General features: G+C 35.9%; 1 protein-coding gene across 1 annotated transcript in view; it reads right to left on the bottom strand.

The window, feature by feature from the left end:
* LOC127979120 (short transient receptor potential channel 5-like) overlaps positions 1 to 16133 on the bottom strand; it is a 76556-nt gene that overhangs the window by 49961 nt on the left and 10462 nt on the right. The window contains exon 2 of the mRNA XM_052584338.1: positions 3552 to 3946. Coding sequence (XP_052440298.1) covers positions 3552 to 3938 — 387 coding nt within the window. The 5' untranslated portion in view covers positions 3939 to 3946. The remainder of the gene's footprint in view (positions 1 to 3551; positions 3947 to 16133) is intronic.

Genomic DNA, 16133 nt, shown 5'->3' with positions numbered 1-16133 from the left:
TAAAGCAGCCTGTTGCGAGCTTCAGTTTAAATATTGCGTCAAAATCAAATCAATTTGAGCGCGATTTAAACCCGGATGATTGTAACCACTCTAAGCTCGTCTATCTTGGGAACACTAGCACGTCTCTGACATAGTGATAACACTCGTTGTCTTCTCTAGTGCTGCTCAACCAGGTCTCATCTCATTCGTCAATCTTTGTGATATCACAAATTCCGGAAAATATGCGTTTTAGTTCAAACGAGTCGTTTGTTGTAGTTTTTTAAAAGTGATTTCTGTTAAATAAAATATATCCTTTTGAATTGGACTTTGAGCTTTGTAACTTTGCAGATCTTTTTTATGCTCAAACAGCAACATTACAGACTAACTAAAGTTGAAAAACTGAAAAAGCATAATAGCACCCCTTAAAAACTTATAAAGACCTCCGAAAATTACTAGACAAGCTCAGCTTTGATTCTTTAGTTGACATATTGAAACAGGAAATTAGGGTGGGACATTTTGAACATCCAATATTTTTTAGTTTAAAGGGATAGCTTGACATTTGACATTATTTTTGAAAAAATGATATTCCATTAAATATGCACACACAAACACAGACACACACATGCACACACAAAACTGTTTGCTCAAATTTACATAATTAAAATATGCTAATACAGTACAATTCTTGAACATGCTGTCACCGTTTATTTTTACTACATTCAATCAGTCTAAATTTGTAAAAAAGAATTTTGCTCAATCCAATAATCCTTTAAATATATATTTTTCATTGGCAGTAACACTGCATTACCGAAACTGGGCAGAGTTTCCAGCAAGCTTTGCATGGACAGGGAGAGCAAATGTTGAAATTAAGCTTAATTTTTTTTTTTTTTTTTGTGCAAAATGAGATGAGGGGCAGACATTTTAGTGTTTATTACGGACTCAAAAGTGTTTACATCAGAGAGGTGATTTTTATGGTGAATAGTGGAACTTGAGTTGAGCACCTTGTCCACCTCAAGAACATTTGTACTTGATAGAATAAATAGAAAATAAATAAAAGAGTATACATCTGAATGTTCAGATCATACATGCTAAGTTTACAGTGTTGAAAACTGAAGTGTCTACATGTGTGAGAAATTGTGAATGAGACACATTTGATGGGTCAACCATGAAACTCGAGCACTAAACGACATGAGTTTCCAAATTACTTTATTAATTTTTTAATTAATTTAATGCGTTTCTGCAGAATCTGCATTTCCTGCTCAGCTTTACATAAGCTATTCACCTGTAGATGTGAGCGATTCTGTATGCATCACTGATTCTACTCCTTAGAAAAGGGCCTTTATAACCTCAAGCACTGATAAATTCATAATGACGGCTTTTGTCTGTAGTGGCTTCCTTCTGGCACCACGCTGTACAAATCTCAGTTCACAGTGAATAACGCTGTCTCATGCCCCTTTTTAGTGTACGTTAGCAGAACTCGCTTGAAGTTACATTACCCTTCATCCTCCACTGACCACCAAATCAAGCATGCTGCAAAACTCGAACTACAGTATGAGAATACAGGAATGCAAGCTTTTCAGGTTAATCTGGGAGGAAAGATTAGAGGATAACAAAATGCAATCCAATAAAGATTTGTCATGCTATGTGAGGTGAAAATCAAATCTGAAAGATAAATCTCTGTCACCTCATCATTTCTATTAGCTTTGGAACACCTACTCATTCGAACGCATGCACATAGAGTGCAAACACAAATATGAACAGTTCCCACCTGCATACGCATAACACTGTTCACACAAACAGTGATATGGCATTGCGTTTGTAGGAAGACACTCACAATATGCATTCAAACACTATATTTATATGTACAGTGTCCTAAGCAGGTGCACGGAGTTGGGAATCAAGAACTAGTTTTATTCAGAATAGGTTCTTTTTTTTTTTTACTTGTATCAGATGATTTTAATGATTTACATTTACATTTAGTCTTTTAGCAGACGCTTTTATCTAAAGCAGCTCACAAATGAGGACAATGGAAGCAATCAAAATCAACAAGAGAGCAATGATATCCAAGTGCTATGACAAATCTCATGCAGTATGCATAGCAAGTTTTTGTGTGTGTGTGTGTTATATAATAATTGAAAAGAAAACAGAAGAAAAGAGCAAGCTAGAGCTAGTTAGTGTTAGTGTGGTTTTCAGTGCCACTGACAATCACAAAGTTTCAATCACATTTTATCACTGATGTGGATGAAATACTGTACTGTACTATACTAAAGAACCACACTATGAAAGCATTTCCTGCTCTGCAAACAAATGCACATTACCACAGCAAGTGAAATTATGTTTTAGCAGAATTATGAGCTTATGAGAGAATGCAAAGACAATTTTTCTAGGGTTGTCTTGCATCTGATTCAGAATATGAGTTTTTTAATTAGTTTTTTAATTCAAAAATACAAATTAATCTCAAACTCATGATTTATTGCATTAAACTATTTAAACTTGCTTTCAGAACCAGTCAGATATCTATCAGATAAAAAAAAACTATGGAGAAATTTTAAATTATTTATTTTAGAGTTGTTGATCATGTATAGTAATATATATTGAAAAATATATACTGCAAAAAAAAAAAGCAAAATCTAAGTATTTTGAGAGCGTGTCAAGGCTCAACTACATCATGGTTACCTGCAGAGTGGATTTTGCTCACCGTGACTCTCTGATTGGTGGAGTTTTCTTTACAGCATTATGGGAAATTTAGTTTTTCACCAGGCATTCCATTGTTAAAAACAACTCTTTGAGAAAATATGTTGAAATGATATGAAATATAATGGCTTCAAAAAAAGAATGTATGATTGATTAACAACCACAGAGCTCACAATATGTCTGTCTTTAAAGGTGTATAAAAACTAGTTAAAAATCAATTTCTGGAACCTGACTGTTGCATTCCATAAAACATAAAATTGTTCTGACTGTCTGTGATTATATCGTGTTGAGCAGCATTTTTTATAGTTTCAGTGTGCACAGACAAATTACTTTCCACAAGAAATTTGTTTTCATTGCACCTGGTTATTACAGTGTAAACCATCTGAAAAGCTCAATCAGGCTGATATGTTTTGCTGGTATCGCTTTTAAGCTTCTTAACTTACTTATCCAACATTGTCAGATCGAGTCTAGACTAAGAATGCATAAATCAACCTGAACCATGACAGAAATTGATCCTAGTGTAAAGTGTCTCTTTTCAGGTGAGCGTTATTTCACCAAGAACAACATGTTCCTGGATCAACATCCTTGTTGATCCTGGAACAACATTCCAATCAACCAATCGGAATTGAGATATAATTTTTCAGGAAAAATCTGTTTTTGGCTTACAATCAGGGTTAGATGCTTCTACACCCTTGTTAATCAGCTATCATTATAGGAATAAATTATGGGTAGGGTTAGGTTTAGGGGTAGGGATTGGGTTAAGTCTGTATTTTTGGACAGTAATGTTGATCCAGAAAGATTTTGTTCCAGGAACATGTCTTACTTGGCAAAATCACAGCGACACTCTTTTAGACAGAGTCAACAACACGTATACTGACCTGTTTCTCTCCACTGGGTTTCCTGTGAGACAGCAGTAACTCTACGGCTCCCACCACTTCTTTACGAATGGCATAGAGAAGAGCATCTCCAGTGTTCACTCCATGATCCAGAAGCAGCTCCATCACCTCAAGGTTCTCATTCTCAATAGCGATTAATAACGCACTGCGTCCCAGCGGATCCACGCAGTTGACGTCAATGTTGTAATAGACCTCCGCCTCACGTAGTGCATGCTGGACCCCTGCATAGTCGCCCTTTTCTACAGCTGAAAGGAACGAGCGCTCTTCTAGAGACAGCTCTACCTCCGCCCGGACAATCTGTAGAGGGATTCTGTCTCGGTATGGAGAGTAGCTGCTCTTTTTGTAGTATAGATGTGACATGGGATTCATGATGGATGCTGGTAGAAGAAGGGAAAAAAACAGAGGAAGAGAAGCTTTAATAATTTATTATTCACTAATAAACAGGAAATGGGCACTTGATAAACAGTGAGTCATCTTACTTGCTGTTTGGCAGTGGAAATAGTATACATTTATATATTATATATCATTCCACAGAAGTAATTTATATGATCTAGAAATGCATTAAGACATGCGTTTAACCTGAGGAAAATTCAATCAGATTAAAAAAAAAAAAAAAAGAAAAGTGTACTTGTAGACAGATTAATAGGTGAGAAATGTAATTAATTTAATTTGATAAATTAGTGATCAATTAAAAGGTGAACTCTATGTTCACTACATGTACAAAAAGTTAATATTTTTTAATAGGTTTCTGGGAGTGACTGATGCTTCAAATCATAGTTTTAATGATCAAAATCTCTGTTATTATGCTGTCATCAAACAGTGATACCAGTTATTAATATAGGCCACAACCAAATTGCCATTTGCTACATTATCAAAAGCATTACAGCAAATACAGGTGTGTGTGTGTGTGTGTGTGTGTGTGTGTGTGTGTGTGTGTGTGTGTGTGTGGAAACATGAGGGTGATATCTCACTCTTGTCACTTTTGGTTTAGGAGAGATAGTTTAGAAATATTTGAAGAGTTGATATTTAATGATTATGTAATTTGAGAACTATGTCCAGTGATAATTGTAATTATTTGTTTTTGATACTGATAGAGCGAGTGTCTTTTAGAACAGTGTATGGAAGGATTCTGTGATTTTAATTAGAATAATTTAAAGCTGCATTACTTGAATTATGTGAATTGTAAAAATGAAGGTTTAAATGAATCAAGGTTATTTTGGCTTGTAAGAGAAATCTTATAAACCTATTCACTAAAGATTTATTCAGATTAATTCATTTTTTATTAATTAAACAATAAACATTGTTGCACCAGTAGGTGGCGACAAACGTTAATGACAAAGTCATACATAATCTTGTCTACAAATCTACTAGATACTCCAGAAATCCCTGAGCATTAATCTATATAATCCTTCTAATCTCAGATCAACAGAGAGGGTTAACAGCATGAAATGATACAACCACATTTGCTTTAGAGTTGCATCCTGACAAATACATAACCAATCATCATCATAGGTAAACCATTCAAGCCAATCAGCTTTCAGTATCTGAAAACACTTTCTCAAGCACTTTCCAAGAATGTGATTCAAAACGGAGTGAAACACGAACAAATGCGTTGCATTCACTCGATTATGAACACTCATATCCCAATTCAATTAGAGTCTCATCTGCCATTTTCTTCAAGAGGTAGTTGCGGTCGTGCCATGGTGGATTTGCTATTTACATGGTGAAATTTGCAAATGCATAGACAGAACGCGTCTGCAGAGATGAAATGCAGCTGCTCGTGCACAAGCACATAAGTAGCCTAATTCTGATACATGAAATGACTATCCATTATGACGTAGGAATATATATATTAATGTAGCCTACATAATAATAATCTTTTACATTGCTATCATTACATTTTTAATATTTGGCACACAGCTGTGTGTCCCTGTGTGTGTAATAAGCATTGTGTATGTGCGCTGTGGACCCACCTATACTAATGCGCTCTTTAAATAAAACATTTAAAAAACCTACTGGGCCTTTGACTTTAGACTAGGTTTTTGTTGGTCAGTGACGCAGTTTCAGTTGCCTCAATATTCGATGTGCAATATGCCTGAACATTCCTCGTTTTTAGATCAGCACGCCTATGGGTAGGCAAATGAATTTGCTATTTAAACTACAACGTCAGGCTGAAACTAGCAAAAACACATAATTTCACCGGGTGTATGATAGGGCCCATTGTTTCTCAAGCACTTTCCGCGATTGCGATTCAAGATGGAGTTAAACACGGACAAATGCGTGTTATTCAGTCATTCATAAGCACTCATAGTTTATACACTCGCCTAAAGGATTATTAGGAACACCTGTTCAATTTTTTCAGTAATGCAATTATCTAATCAACCAATCACATGGCAGGTGCTTCAATGCATTTAGGGGTGTGGTCCTGGTCAAGACAAACTCCAAACTAAATGTCAGAATGGGAAAGAAAGGTGATTTAAGCAATTTTGAGCGTGGCATGGTTGTTGGTGCCAGACGGGCCAGTCTGAGTATTTCACAATCTGCTCAGTTACTGGGATTTTCACGCACAACCATTTCTAGGGTTTACAAAGAAAGGTGTGAAAAGGGAAAAACATCCAGTGTGCAGCAGTCATGTGGGTGAAAATGCCTTGTTGATGCTAGAGGTCAGAGTAGAATGGGCCGACTGATTCAAGCTGATAGAAGAGCATCTTTGACTGAAATAACCACTCGTTACAACTGAGGTACAACCAGGCTGGTGGTGGTGGTGTAATGGTGTGGGGGATGATTTCTTGCCAAACTTTAGACCCCTTAGTGCCAATTGGGCATCGTTTAAATGCCAAGGCCTACCTGAGCATTGTTACTGACCATGTCCATCCCTTTATGACCACCATATACCCATCCTCTAATGGCTACCTATGTCACAAAGCTCGAATCATTTCAAACTGGTTTCTTGAACATGACAATGAGTTCACTGTACAAAAATGGCCCCCACAGTCACCAGATCTCAATAGAGAATCTTTTGGATTTGGTTGAACGGGAGCTGCAAGATGCTATCCTATCAATATGGGCCAACATTTCTAAAGAATGCTTTCAGCACCTTGTTGAATCAATGCCACATAGAATTAAGGCAGTTCTGAAGGCGAAAGGGGGTCAAACACAGTATTAGTATGATGTTCCTAATAATCCTTTAGGTGAGTGTACAATACTTCCTCTCCTTTAGCAGAGAATAAGTGGCATTGTTCCTATGGTCTCATGTGATAATGTAGCTGCATGGTTAGAATTTTGTCTCTAATAGATCGATAGTCAGTAGTATCGATCTTGGAAGTAAAGAAGTTTAAAAAGTCAAGTACTGCTGTGCTGTTGGGAAATGTCTGTGTCTGTTGAATCTTTTTATTTTTTTATTTAGCCACTGTATTTAATATTCTTATAAATAGATGAAAAGTAAGCAGATCTAGCAGTATTTGGAGTTTTCTTTCTTTAAGTAGAAGTACTTTCCCTCCATGCAATACAAAAAATAAAAAATAAAATATCCGCATACTGAAAGACATACAATTAGACCAAGGCAAGGGTCTATCACAAAAATTACTTTAATTTAAAATATACAAGGTGACAAAAATGCAAAAATGTGAAAAGTGTCTTAAAACAGACTAAGAGCAGGCGTTTCAGCTGATGCTTTCTTTAGTGCTCATAGAACAAACAGCAGATATTAAACACAATTACAAATTGTTACCAGCTTAGCTCAATCAATAGGTGATTCCTTAATAAATAAATAAAGAAAGAATATTATTATTACAAAAAAATTCAAGATCCATCTCTTCGTTCAGTCCAGTAGGGGTTAACAATTTCAGCTCAAAAATCCAAAAAGCCTCTCTTTGTAATAGTTTCTTGTTACCATTACCCCCTCTCCTACGCAAGGATGATCCATAGTCTGATCGCGTCTTTGCTTTGACTTTGTATGTAATCTACTCGCGCAAATCATTGAACTCACGTTTGCTATGTATGCTCAATTATTGTGTTTGAATGTACATGAATGTATATATTTGTTGAACAAGTGGTAATCGTTTTCATATCGTCTGATTGATGGCCGTCAGCGGTTGGGTAGAAGACAACAAATCCCATCATTCCACACTCTTTCTTAGCGTCATCAAACCACGCAATTGTTATTGTTTTGGTAGTGCGTCCGCTAGTGGCAGGTCCTACAACCTGTACCTTTAATGTAGTCATCTGGTTTTATCCAGGTTTCTGTCAAACAGAGCACATCCAGATTATTATCTGTGATCGTATCATTTACAAAAAGCATTTTCATAGAAAGGGATCTAATATTCATTAAGCCAAACGTTATGTGTTTATTTGTATTATATCTGTTTTATATTTGTTGAACATCAATTAAATTTTTACCCATAAATTGGTTTGGAGGTTTTTTTTTTTTTTTTTTTTTTTTTTTGTTAGCTCGCAAACAGAGTCTCTTTAGTATGATATCTAGGTGAAAGAGTCTTCTGTGACATGAGATAGCTAACAGCCAGTCTGTCTGCTTACTGACCTGGGTCCCAGTTAATCAAGTACAAATTCTTAGACTATGTGCCATATTTCTAGAAAGAATAGTGGCACCCCTCCCGGAAGGAAGAAGACCATCTCTTTTCAACAGGTCAAGTCTTCCCCAAAACTCGTCCAATTGTCTACTAAACTTCCTGGTAAACATTGGCTCCCCGTAAATATTGGACTATGGTGGCTGGTGTCTTGATTTTTATGTTGCGTACAATAGAATTGCCAATAACTAGGGCAATTTAATCAGGTTTCCCAGTGTGTGCAGTGGTGAGAACCTGTTTAATGCTTTGATCAGAACAGAAGAGCAGTGTTTTATCCTGTGACTCACAGTAACCCAGTTGACCTGCAGCGGTGGTTCAGCAACTGGAACCAAACAATGTAGGACTTGATAAACTAATTGCATCCAAAGCCGTATCTAAAGCCCTCACATTCCCTCACAAGTAAAATTTTGGATGCATGTCTGTAGTTCTGAAATATTCTCTGTCAGTCTAACTATTCCCCTGCATTTATCACATGTGAATCCCTCACTGCTGACAGAGCATGTTACACTTTGTCAAGCAGTCCAAGTGACAATAACAGGAGAAAACCATGAGATAAATGATTTTTGACTTACCATAGTTGTTTGATAAACTCGTTAAAATGGAGAGAGAAAAGAAATGGAGCGAGAGAGAGAATAATATATGGTTGGAAAGGTGAAAAGCCTTAGAAGCATTAGAAGTTTAGATAAACAAGGAAACATAGTCAGATTAGTCATATTTTGAAGTGAGATTAGTTAGAGAAACCTCTCATTATGCCTTACTAACATAATACATTAGCAAAACTTGGCTATTAGTTCCATGTAAACAGTGCTTTGTGGTTACTGGTGTCACATCGTTCCCATGCGATTCCTGGTATCCTGACATGGAACTAGCTTTACATTTTTAGCTAGTCCTGACATTAATTTAAAAACTGTATATAACTCTGGACATACAGGGTTGGCAAGAAATACTAAACATTAAACTTTTATTGTGGTTGACCTGCTTGCCTTCTAGGCTCCTATTATTGTAATGAATAAATGGGTTTCTCTCTAATTTATAAAGAGGGGTGAAATTATTGTTTGTGGTAATCGACAGCATTTCACAGATACGGCTCATAAATTCAACCTAGAATATGCCTTTAAGGAAACTCCACACACAAGTGGCAGCTTTCATTGGTGAGGACACATATTTCTTAGCTTTTTTCTGTTTTTCTGCTTATGTGTCTGGATAACATGCAATTTAGTGATACTGGTAAGCAAACTAGTGGAATATGCAAAAAGATTTACCAGTTTACCAGCAGTTTTGACAGTACATCTTAGCTTATTTCAAAGTGTACCAATCATCAAGCAAAAAATATCCCACTAATTCCAGAATAAATGTGAAGACTTGTGTAAATACTGTGATTGACTCTGTGATGATGTTGCATCTTGCTTTGATCTTCTTCTCTGAAGAAGACAAACAGACACACCAGGTGGCGTCTTCCATATGGTCTCGCTTCAACTGACACCACACGAACACACACACACACACACACACATCATCACATTCAGACTCATTAGCACCCAATTCACACTTTGTGTTGAATTTTAAATTATGGGGTCTAACCGGTGTCTAATAGATGCAGATCCCCTAATCCACTCGTTACATAGATTTGATTTTATCTGTAATGTGTAAAGTAATACCCTATGACTTCATTCTTTCAGCTAATTCAACCTATTTATTTTCTAAATGATTCTTATAGATTTTATTGTGAACGACCTATCCATGCATGTCTTTTGAGCTTTAACGTTTTGTCAAAATGTCATAACTCCTGGTGAAATGTTAGACAACTCCTGGGAATACATATGTTACCCTGGAACACAAAACAAGTCTTAAGTCGCTGGGGTATGTTTTTAGCAATAGACAATAGACAAAAAAACAATGTGGGTCAAAATTAAAGTTTTTTTCTTTAATGCCAAAAAGCATTATGATATTGAGTGAAGATCATGTTCCATGAAAATATCTAGTAAATTATCCCACCGTAAATATACTAAATATTATTTTTTGATTAATAATATGCACTGCTAAGAACTGCATTTGGACAACTTTAAAGGCAATTTTCTCAGTATTTGGATTTTTTACACCCTCAAATTCCAGATTTTCAAATAGCTGTATCTCGGGCAAATATTGTCAGATCCTAACAAACCATATGTCAATGGAATGCATATTTATTTAGCTTTCAGATGATGTATATATTAAAAAGAATCTCAGTCATTTAGTCCACTTAAATCTAGATATGCATTCATATAATTTTTTCAAAACTGACCGATTTGGATGTTCTGTTTTTTAGTTTGTTTAAAGTAGGTTTTAATGGTATTACTACTTTTACCAATACTGCTTATCGATTCGGTACTTTAACAGTATTGTTATTGGTACTTTTTGTTTTATTTATATATATATATATATGTGTGTCCCCAGTGCCAGTCTGTAACTTTAAGACAATATAATGACACACATCAGATTTTTTCCCAACTATTCTCGCCCACTTAAGACATAAACTATGTTTAGGTGAAAACTCTCCAAGCCGGCCAGTTGGACATATTTTGTGTGTATTTGATCGTTTGAATGCACACTCAAAGCTAATTTTAATTTGCTTGTCCGCACACATTTCAGCCTTGGGAACAACCTTTTATTATAAAACATGTCCCAAAATGTAGCATCAGTAAAGACGCCATTTTACAACGATTACCGTTCATGCTGATTCTGACTTTTTGTTTGGCTTTTAGGGAAGAACGATTGCAGACCGCTATGAAGGGAAAGAGGTTGTGGTAGAAGAAATGCAGCTATAATTCTTAGAAGCCAAAATAAAATTAGCTTAACAAAGCAGCCGCAGGCCTAAAGTGTAAGCAGATGTTTGAATGTTTAGTTATCTCTTCTATCATAATTAAACAGGGCTTTAATGTTGTGCATTACGCATGAGCAAAAATGCATCATAGACAAATGTTTGAATATTTTCCCCTCAAGGTTCAGATGGCAACGTTTACATATTTAGTTGAACCGCATAGCAAAGTAATTGCATCAGAATTTGTTTTAACCTAATTAAACCTGCCACTGTAAACATACCTTTACATTTGACCTCAAGGTCACATTCAGATCTGCCAACTTTCAATCAACCACCAATGGATTAAACCAAGACCCCTCCATTTATTTTTAATTCACTTGGGTGTACACATTACATATATTCACAATATGGAAAAAAAGATCTCTACCTATTTCTGTTACATCACAATTTTACATCAAGAAAGTGATTTTACCTATACAATACATATCAACTTTTTCACTCAATCCGAGTTCTTTTTCTCAGCCTCTCTAAATATCCCCACCATGTTAATCCTATGCTGGTATACACATCAGTGCACTTGCCCCCACTGCAGCTGGTACACCCACACAGCTCTCTGCTCCTTAATGCTAATTTTTAGATACTGGATAGGCACATGGTACATATGAACCTTTCCAGGATCAGTGATGTTTTCAAAATGGATCATGGTTGCTTTTAGGAAAAGACGAAACCATTGTGTTAGAATGATGCTGATTCTTCTCTAAAAAAAAAAAAAAAAAAGCAAAGGTTGTTGTGATTGTTAGAACTAAGAAGTGAGTTTTACATGCTTTCCTACAGAGAATTCCTACATGGAATCTGCTCCTGCAGGACTCAGATGAAAGCTGATTGATAAAGAGTTGAGACGTTTGTCATTCACAAATGTGTACACCTCCCCTTGCGTGTTTTAATATAAAATAAATAGGCTTTGTTAATGCTTTCAACTTCCAATAAAAAAAAAATAATATACCCTCTTTTACCATGTTTTATATCTTTTATCAAGTCCCATGGTGATTTTGGTCGGTAACAAAGGTTTATGATGACATTAACTATATGTTTAATGTGGGTCTTATTTATGAACAATACATTGCGTTATCATTTAATTATGTTTGTTTTATATTTCTTTAAAGTATCATAACTTAATATTTATGATACAAAGACACACCTGAGCCATCCCTACTGAAAGGTAGGTCCTGCCTCAGAGACCCATTCCATAAGTAGTACTGCCCCCTGGGTCAGACCATATCAGTATCTCCACATGTCACCTCCCTACGGGTAGGATGTGGTCTCCGTAGTGACCTTTTCCTAAGGGTTGCTCCCCCATCGTCTTGCCAAGCTGTAAGAACAATTAGGGAAGATTTGAAGCAATCTTTCTCCGAAGGTTGAAATCCCTTGAAATGGCCTCCCAAGTGAGACCCCATATGTCTTTCAACATAACGTCTCCATTCCCTCCATCCTCTTACGTATGTAACCAAGACGTTTTGCAGCTTAAAGTCATAATGGCTTAAATTTGCGATTGTGGAGGGGCAGAGTTTAATCAGGCTAAATGATTGGAAACATTATTTTTCCAGCTGCTAAATGATAAAAACATTGACAAGCCCTCTAAAGTAGAGTGGATTCTGATTGGCTGTGTATTTAAATCAGCACACAACAAAACTGCAGAGCACACTTATTATTACCATGCATTGGTGTGGATGCTAAATTAGTTACCATTATAGTTATTGTTCTTGAGCCTGAAGTCTGCAAATACTTTTTGTAGGACACTGTATGTTCTATATCCTACCTATTGACCAGCAAGGAAAGAAACTCTTACTTTTGACTTCATTTACTTCCATGTGGTTGCTGTACAGTATAATGATTTCTAACAATCAATGACCCTTCCTATAAACTTTACCCTGTTTCTAATCCTGAGGAGAAGATAAAGGGAAGGCATGCGTTTGACAGCCCCAGTGACTCTTCTACAAAACACCACTCTAACCAAGTATTTATCTCTGTAGTCTAATCACAGATGGTTTAATTGTGTAATTAATCTATGGTTCTAGGTCCTCTAAGGGCAGCTTATCTCTGAGGAATATCATTAGAGTATAAACCGGGCCAACATTAGCTGATAAATTAGACGTAAACTAAGTGTGCAGGACAATCCCCAGTGATCCATCTGAAGTGGAGAGCGCTTCTCTGGTTGCACTGAGAGCCATTCCGGAGTGCCTGAACTCAGTGATACTTCCTTCCATAGCATCTATCAAAATTACTGATTTACTGCAACAATAAACTATATTACCTGAAACAGTTAAAAAAAAAAAAAAAATGATGTTGATAATATTACTTCTAATTTGAAACATGCAAAATAGCTACATTTTTACTAATAGTCTCTGGCTTTTTGAACCCCACTGCTCATATAGCTTTTTGTTTTCCCTGTTTTTAACCGCAGTAAAGAAAAACAAGAGTCACAAAAGAAACACATTGTGCTCTGAGGGGAAATAACTTTAACTTGTACGATAAATGAAAATCGGCTGACGAGGTCAGAATGGGCACACTGATTAAATCAACACATCGACGATTATTTTCCAGACCGGATCAGACAGAGAGTATGGATCTTTTAGGAGAATCAAACACAGACATTTGTAAGAACTCTTTTGAGCTTGTCTGGTCCTTTGAGATGAGTTAATTAATTAAAAAATGGCCTTACACAGCACAGTTGTGTCTTAAGGACAAATTCATTGAATTACAGAAAGCAGGGATATTAGCACATATAGCTGGAGAAAAAATTCTAGGTAGGGCACCACATCCAAAAATTTTACCATACATCCCGGTATGATTTATCACATTATAACAAAATGAGAAGTAGAAATGTTAAGACTCTGTTCCATGTTTTGTGCATGTTTTGCTCTGTGACCCAGTTCCTTTCTCCCGCGTCATTGATTTAATCCCAGGTGTTTCCTATGTGTTTCCATTGATCCCAGGTTTGTCTAGTCTCCATCACCCAGTCCTGTATAAATAGACTTCCCTGTGTTCAGTCTAGCATCTGGTATTGTTAAGTCTACATATCCTATGTGAGTTTTCCTTGTTCCCTGTATTCATTAAACTTCTATGGATTGATGTGCTCCTTGTCTCCAATCAGTAGTGCACCTGTGACAAGTAAGACTTCAGACATTTTAAATTAAGATAATCGACATGCAAGAAAAAATAAATTGTGCGCACGATTTACTATTTTGTTCCCTCAATTTACTAAAATGTGCACATGATTACTATTTCGTTCCCTCGATTTACTATTGCGTTCACTCGATTTGCTAAATCATGTGCACAATTTAGCAAATCGAGGGAACAAATTAGTAAATTGTGCGCACAATTTATAAATCGAGGGAATTCAATAGTAATCATGTGCACGTTTTAGTACATTGAGGGAACGAATTAGTAAAGCACGTCATGTGTGGGGCTCCGTAGAAGATGATTCCAACAAAATTATATTTTTTCAAGATAAATTATAAGATTTTTTTTTTAATTTTCATAATTCACAATTTATGTATACAGTTAGTTAATTTTTTTTATTTTTACATTTGTTTTAAGAGCATTTTCTGCCAACAGACCACTATAACAGTCGCCTTAACCTAACTGTATATACCGATCCATTCAGAAATATTAAACAAAGCAAAACACAAATTTAAAAAAGTAAATACATTCTGAATTTGTTGAATATGGCGATCTGTAGGCAGCTTGACATCACCAGTGAACAGTTCCTCTGTTCATGCCCATATGTTTATAAACACCACTGACCAAAGCAAACTCCTATGATAGCATGCTTCTTCAGCGAGTGTCCATTATAAAACACTTGCAAGACATTCAAGCATACTAAAATGTGCTTTTGCAAAAAGCTATCAGAGAGCACACATACACGGTCTGTATATTTGTACATTAACAATAACACACATCTAATAATATATGACTATGTCACTGTAATCATCTTACCTCCATTACAATCACATCCATCCAAACTTCTCTGGTTTGCTTTATTCAGCCCATAGAGAATATTCTTGACTTCATATTTCTTATTTATAGAGTTTGCTCCCAATCTCTGCACAAGTTGAGGTTCTGTATGATGACGAAAGTATATAAGTGCTCACCCTTCTAAAACTGAATTGAAAGCGGAGACATCAAGTTGGACACTTTTTGCTTCCGGTAGTGACACTCACTGTGTTTGCATACTCTATCACAGATTAAGTGAATAACATTCAATATTTCTCGAATACACAGACATTTCAGAAACATTTTAATGAGCAATAGAAACACTTTTATATACTGCTTAAAACAGAGCCATCTGTTCAAGAATAAAGTTCAACATAAACATGTACTATTTAAAGTGCCCCATTATGCCATTTTTAAGGTTGCTAATATTGATTTATGAGTCTCCTAAAACACGTTTACATGCATCCAAAGTCAAAAATCATGATAGTTTTCTCATACAACAGATACAATTTTACCTTATTTCTAAATGATTCATAAATGACTCGTGCGAAAAAGATTAAAGAATCGAACCTTTCCATGACCCCCCACTACTATGATTGCTCAGATGGCGCAGTCCTTTGTGATTGGTCCAGAGCTGTAGAGAGATCTCTCTACAGCTCTGAATTGGTCTATCGCACTTGCAGTCTTAATTTTTTTAAATTTATTGATTAATTTTTTTAATTTTATTGATTTTTTTTTTTACGTTTTGTTTGAATTTCACAACATTTTATAACAGTAGCCAGGTGGCGAAGACAAGAAAAAAATAAACTAAATTACAGTGTCACTTGCAATCGCTACTTTCACTCCCTGCTACCTGCGACACTTGCAATCGACAAAAATCGTGCTTGTTGCTAATGGAGACAAGAAGCTGTGGTGGTGAATAAACGCAACGTGCAAATTTTCGCGTTAAGCATTTTTCCATATAGAATAAACTGTCTACAACTCGTTTATATCACTGTCTTTGTCCATTAAACACATTATGTGTTTTATTTATAATGATTTTCTATAGGAGGAAAACGTTTAATGTACAATTTAACGCACTGCGTTATGAACTGGTCTGCTTGCATGCACGGAGCTGATCCTTCTGAAATCACTTAATGCGTTTCATAATGCACGTTCATATTTGCTGGTCTGTATATACTTTGAGTC

The sequence above is a fragment of the Carassius gibelio genome, chromosome A1 (assembly GCF_023724105.1).
Source record: "Carassius gibelio isolate Cgi1373 ecotype wild population from Czech Republic chromosome A1, carGib1.2-hapl.c, whole genome shotgun sequence".
Taxonomy (NCBI): Eukaryota; Metazoa; Chordata; class Actinopteri; order Cypriniformes; family Cyprinidae; genus Carassius; species Carassius gibelio.
The sequence above is the reverse complement of the archived record's forward strand: the minus strand, read 5'-3'. Positions and strand labels throughout refer to the sequence as shown.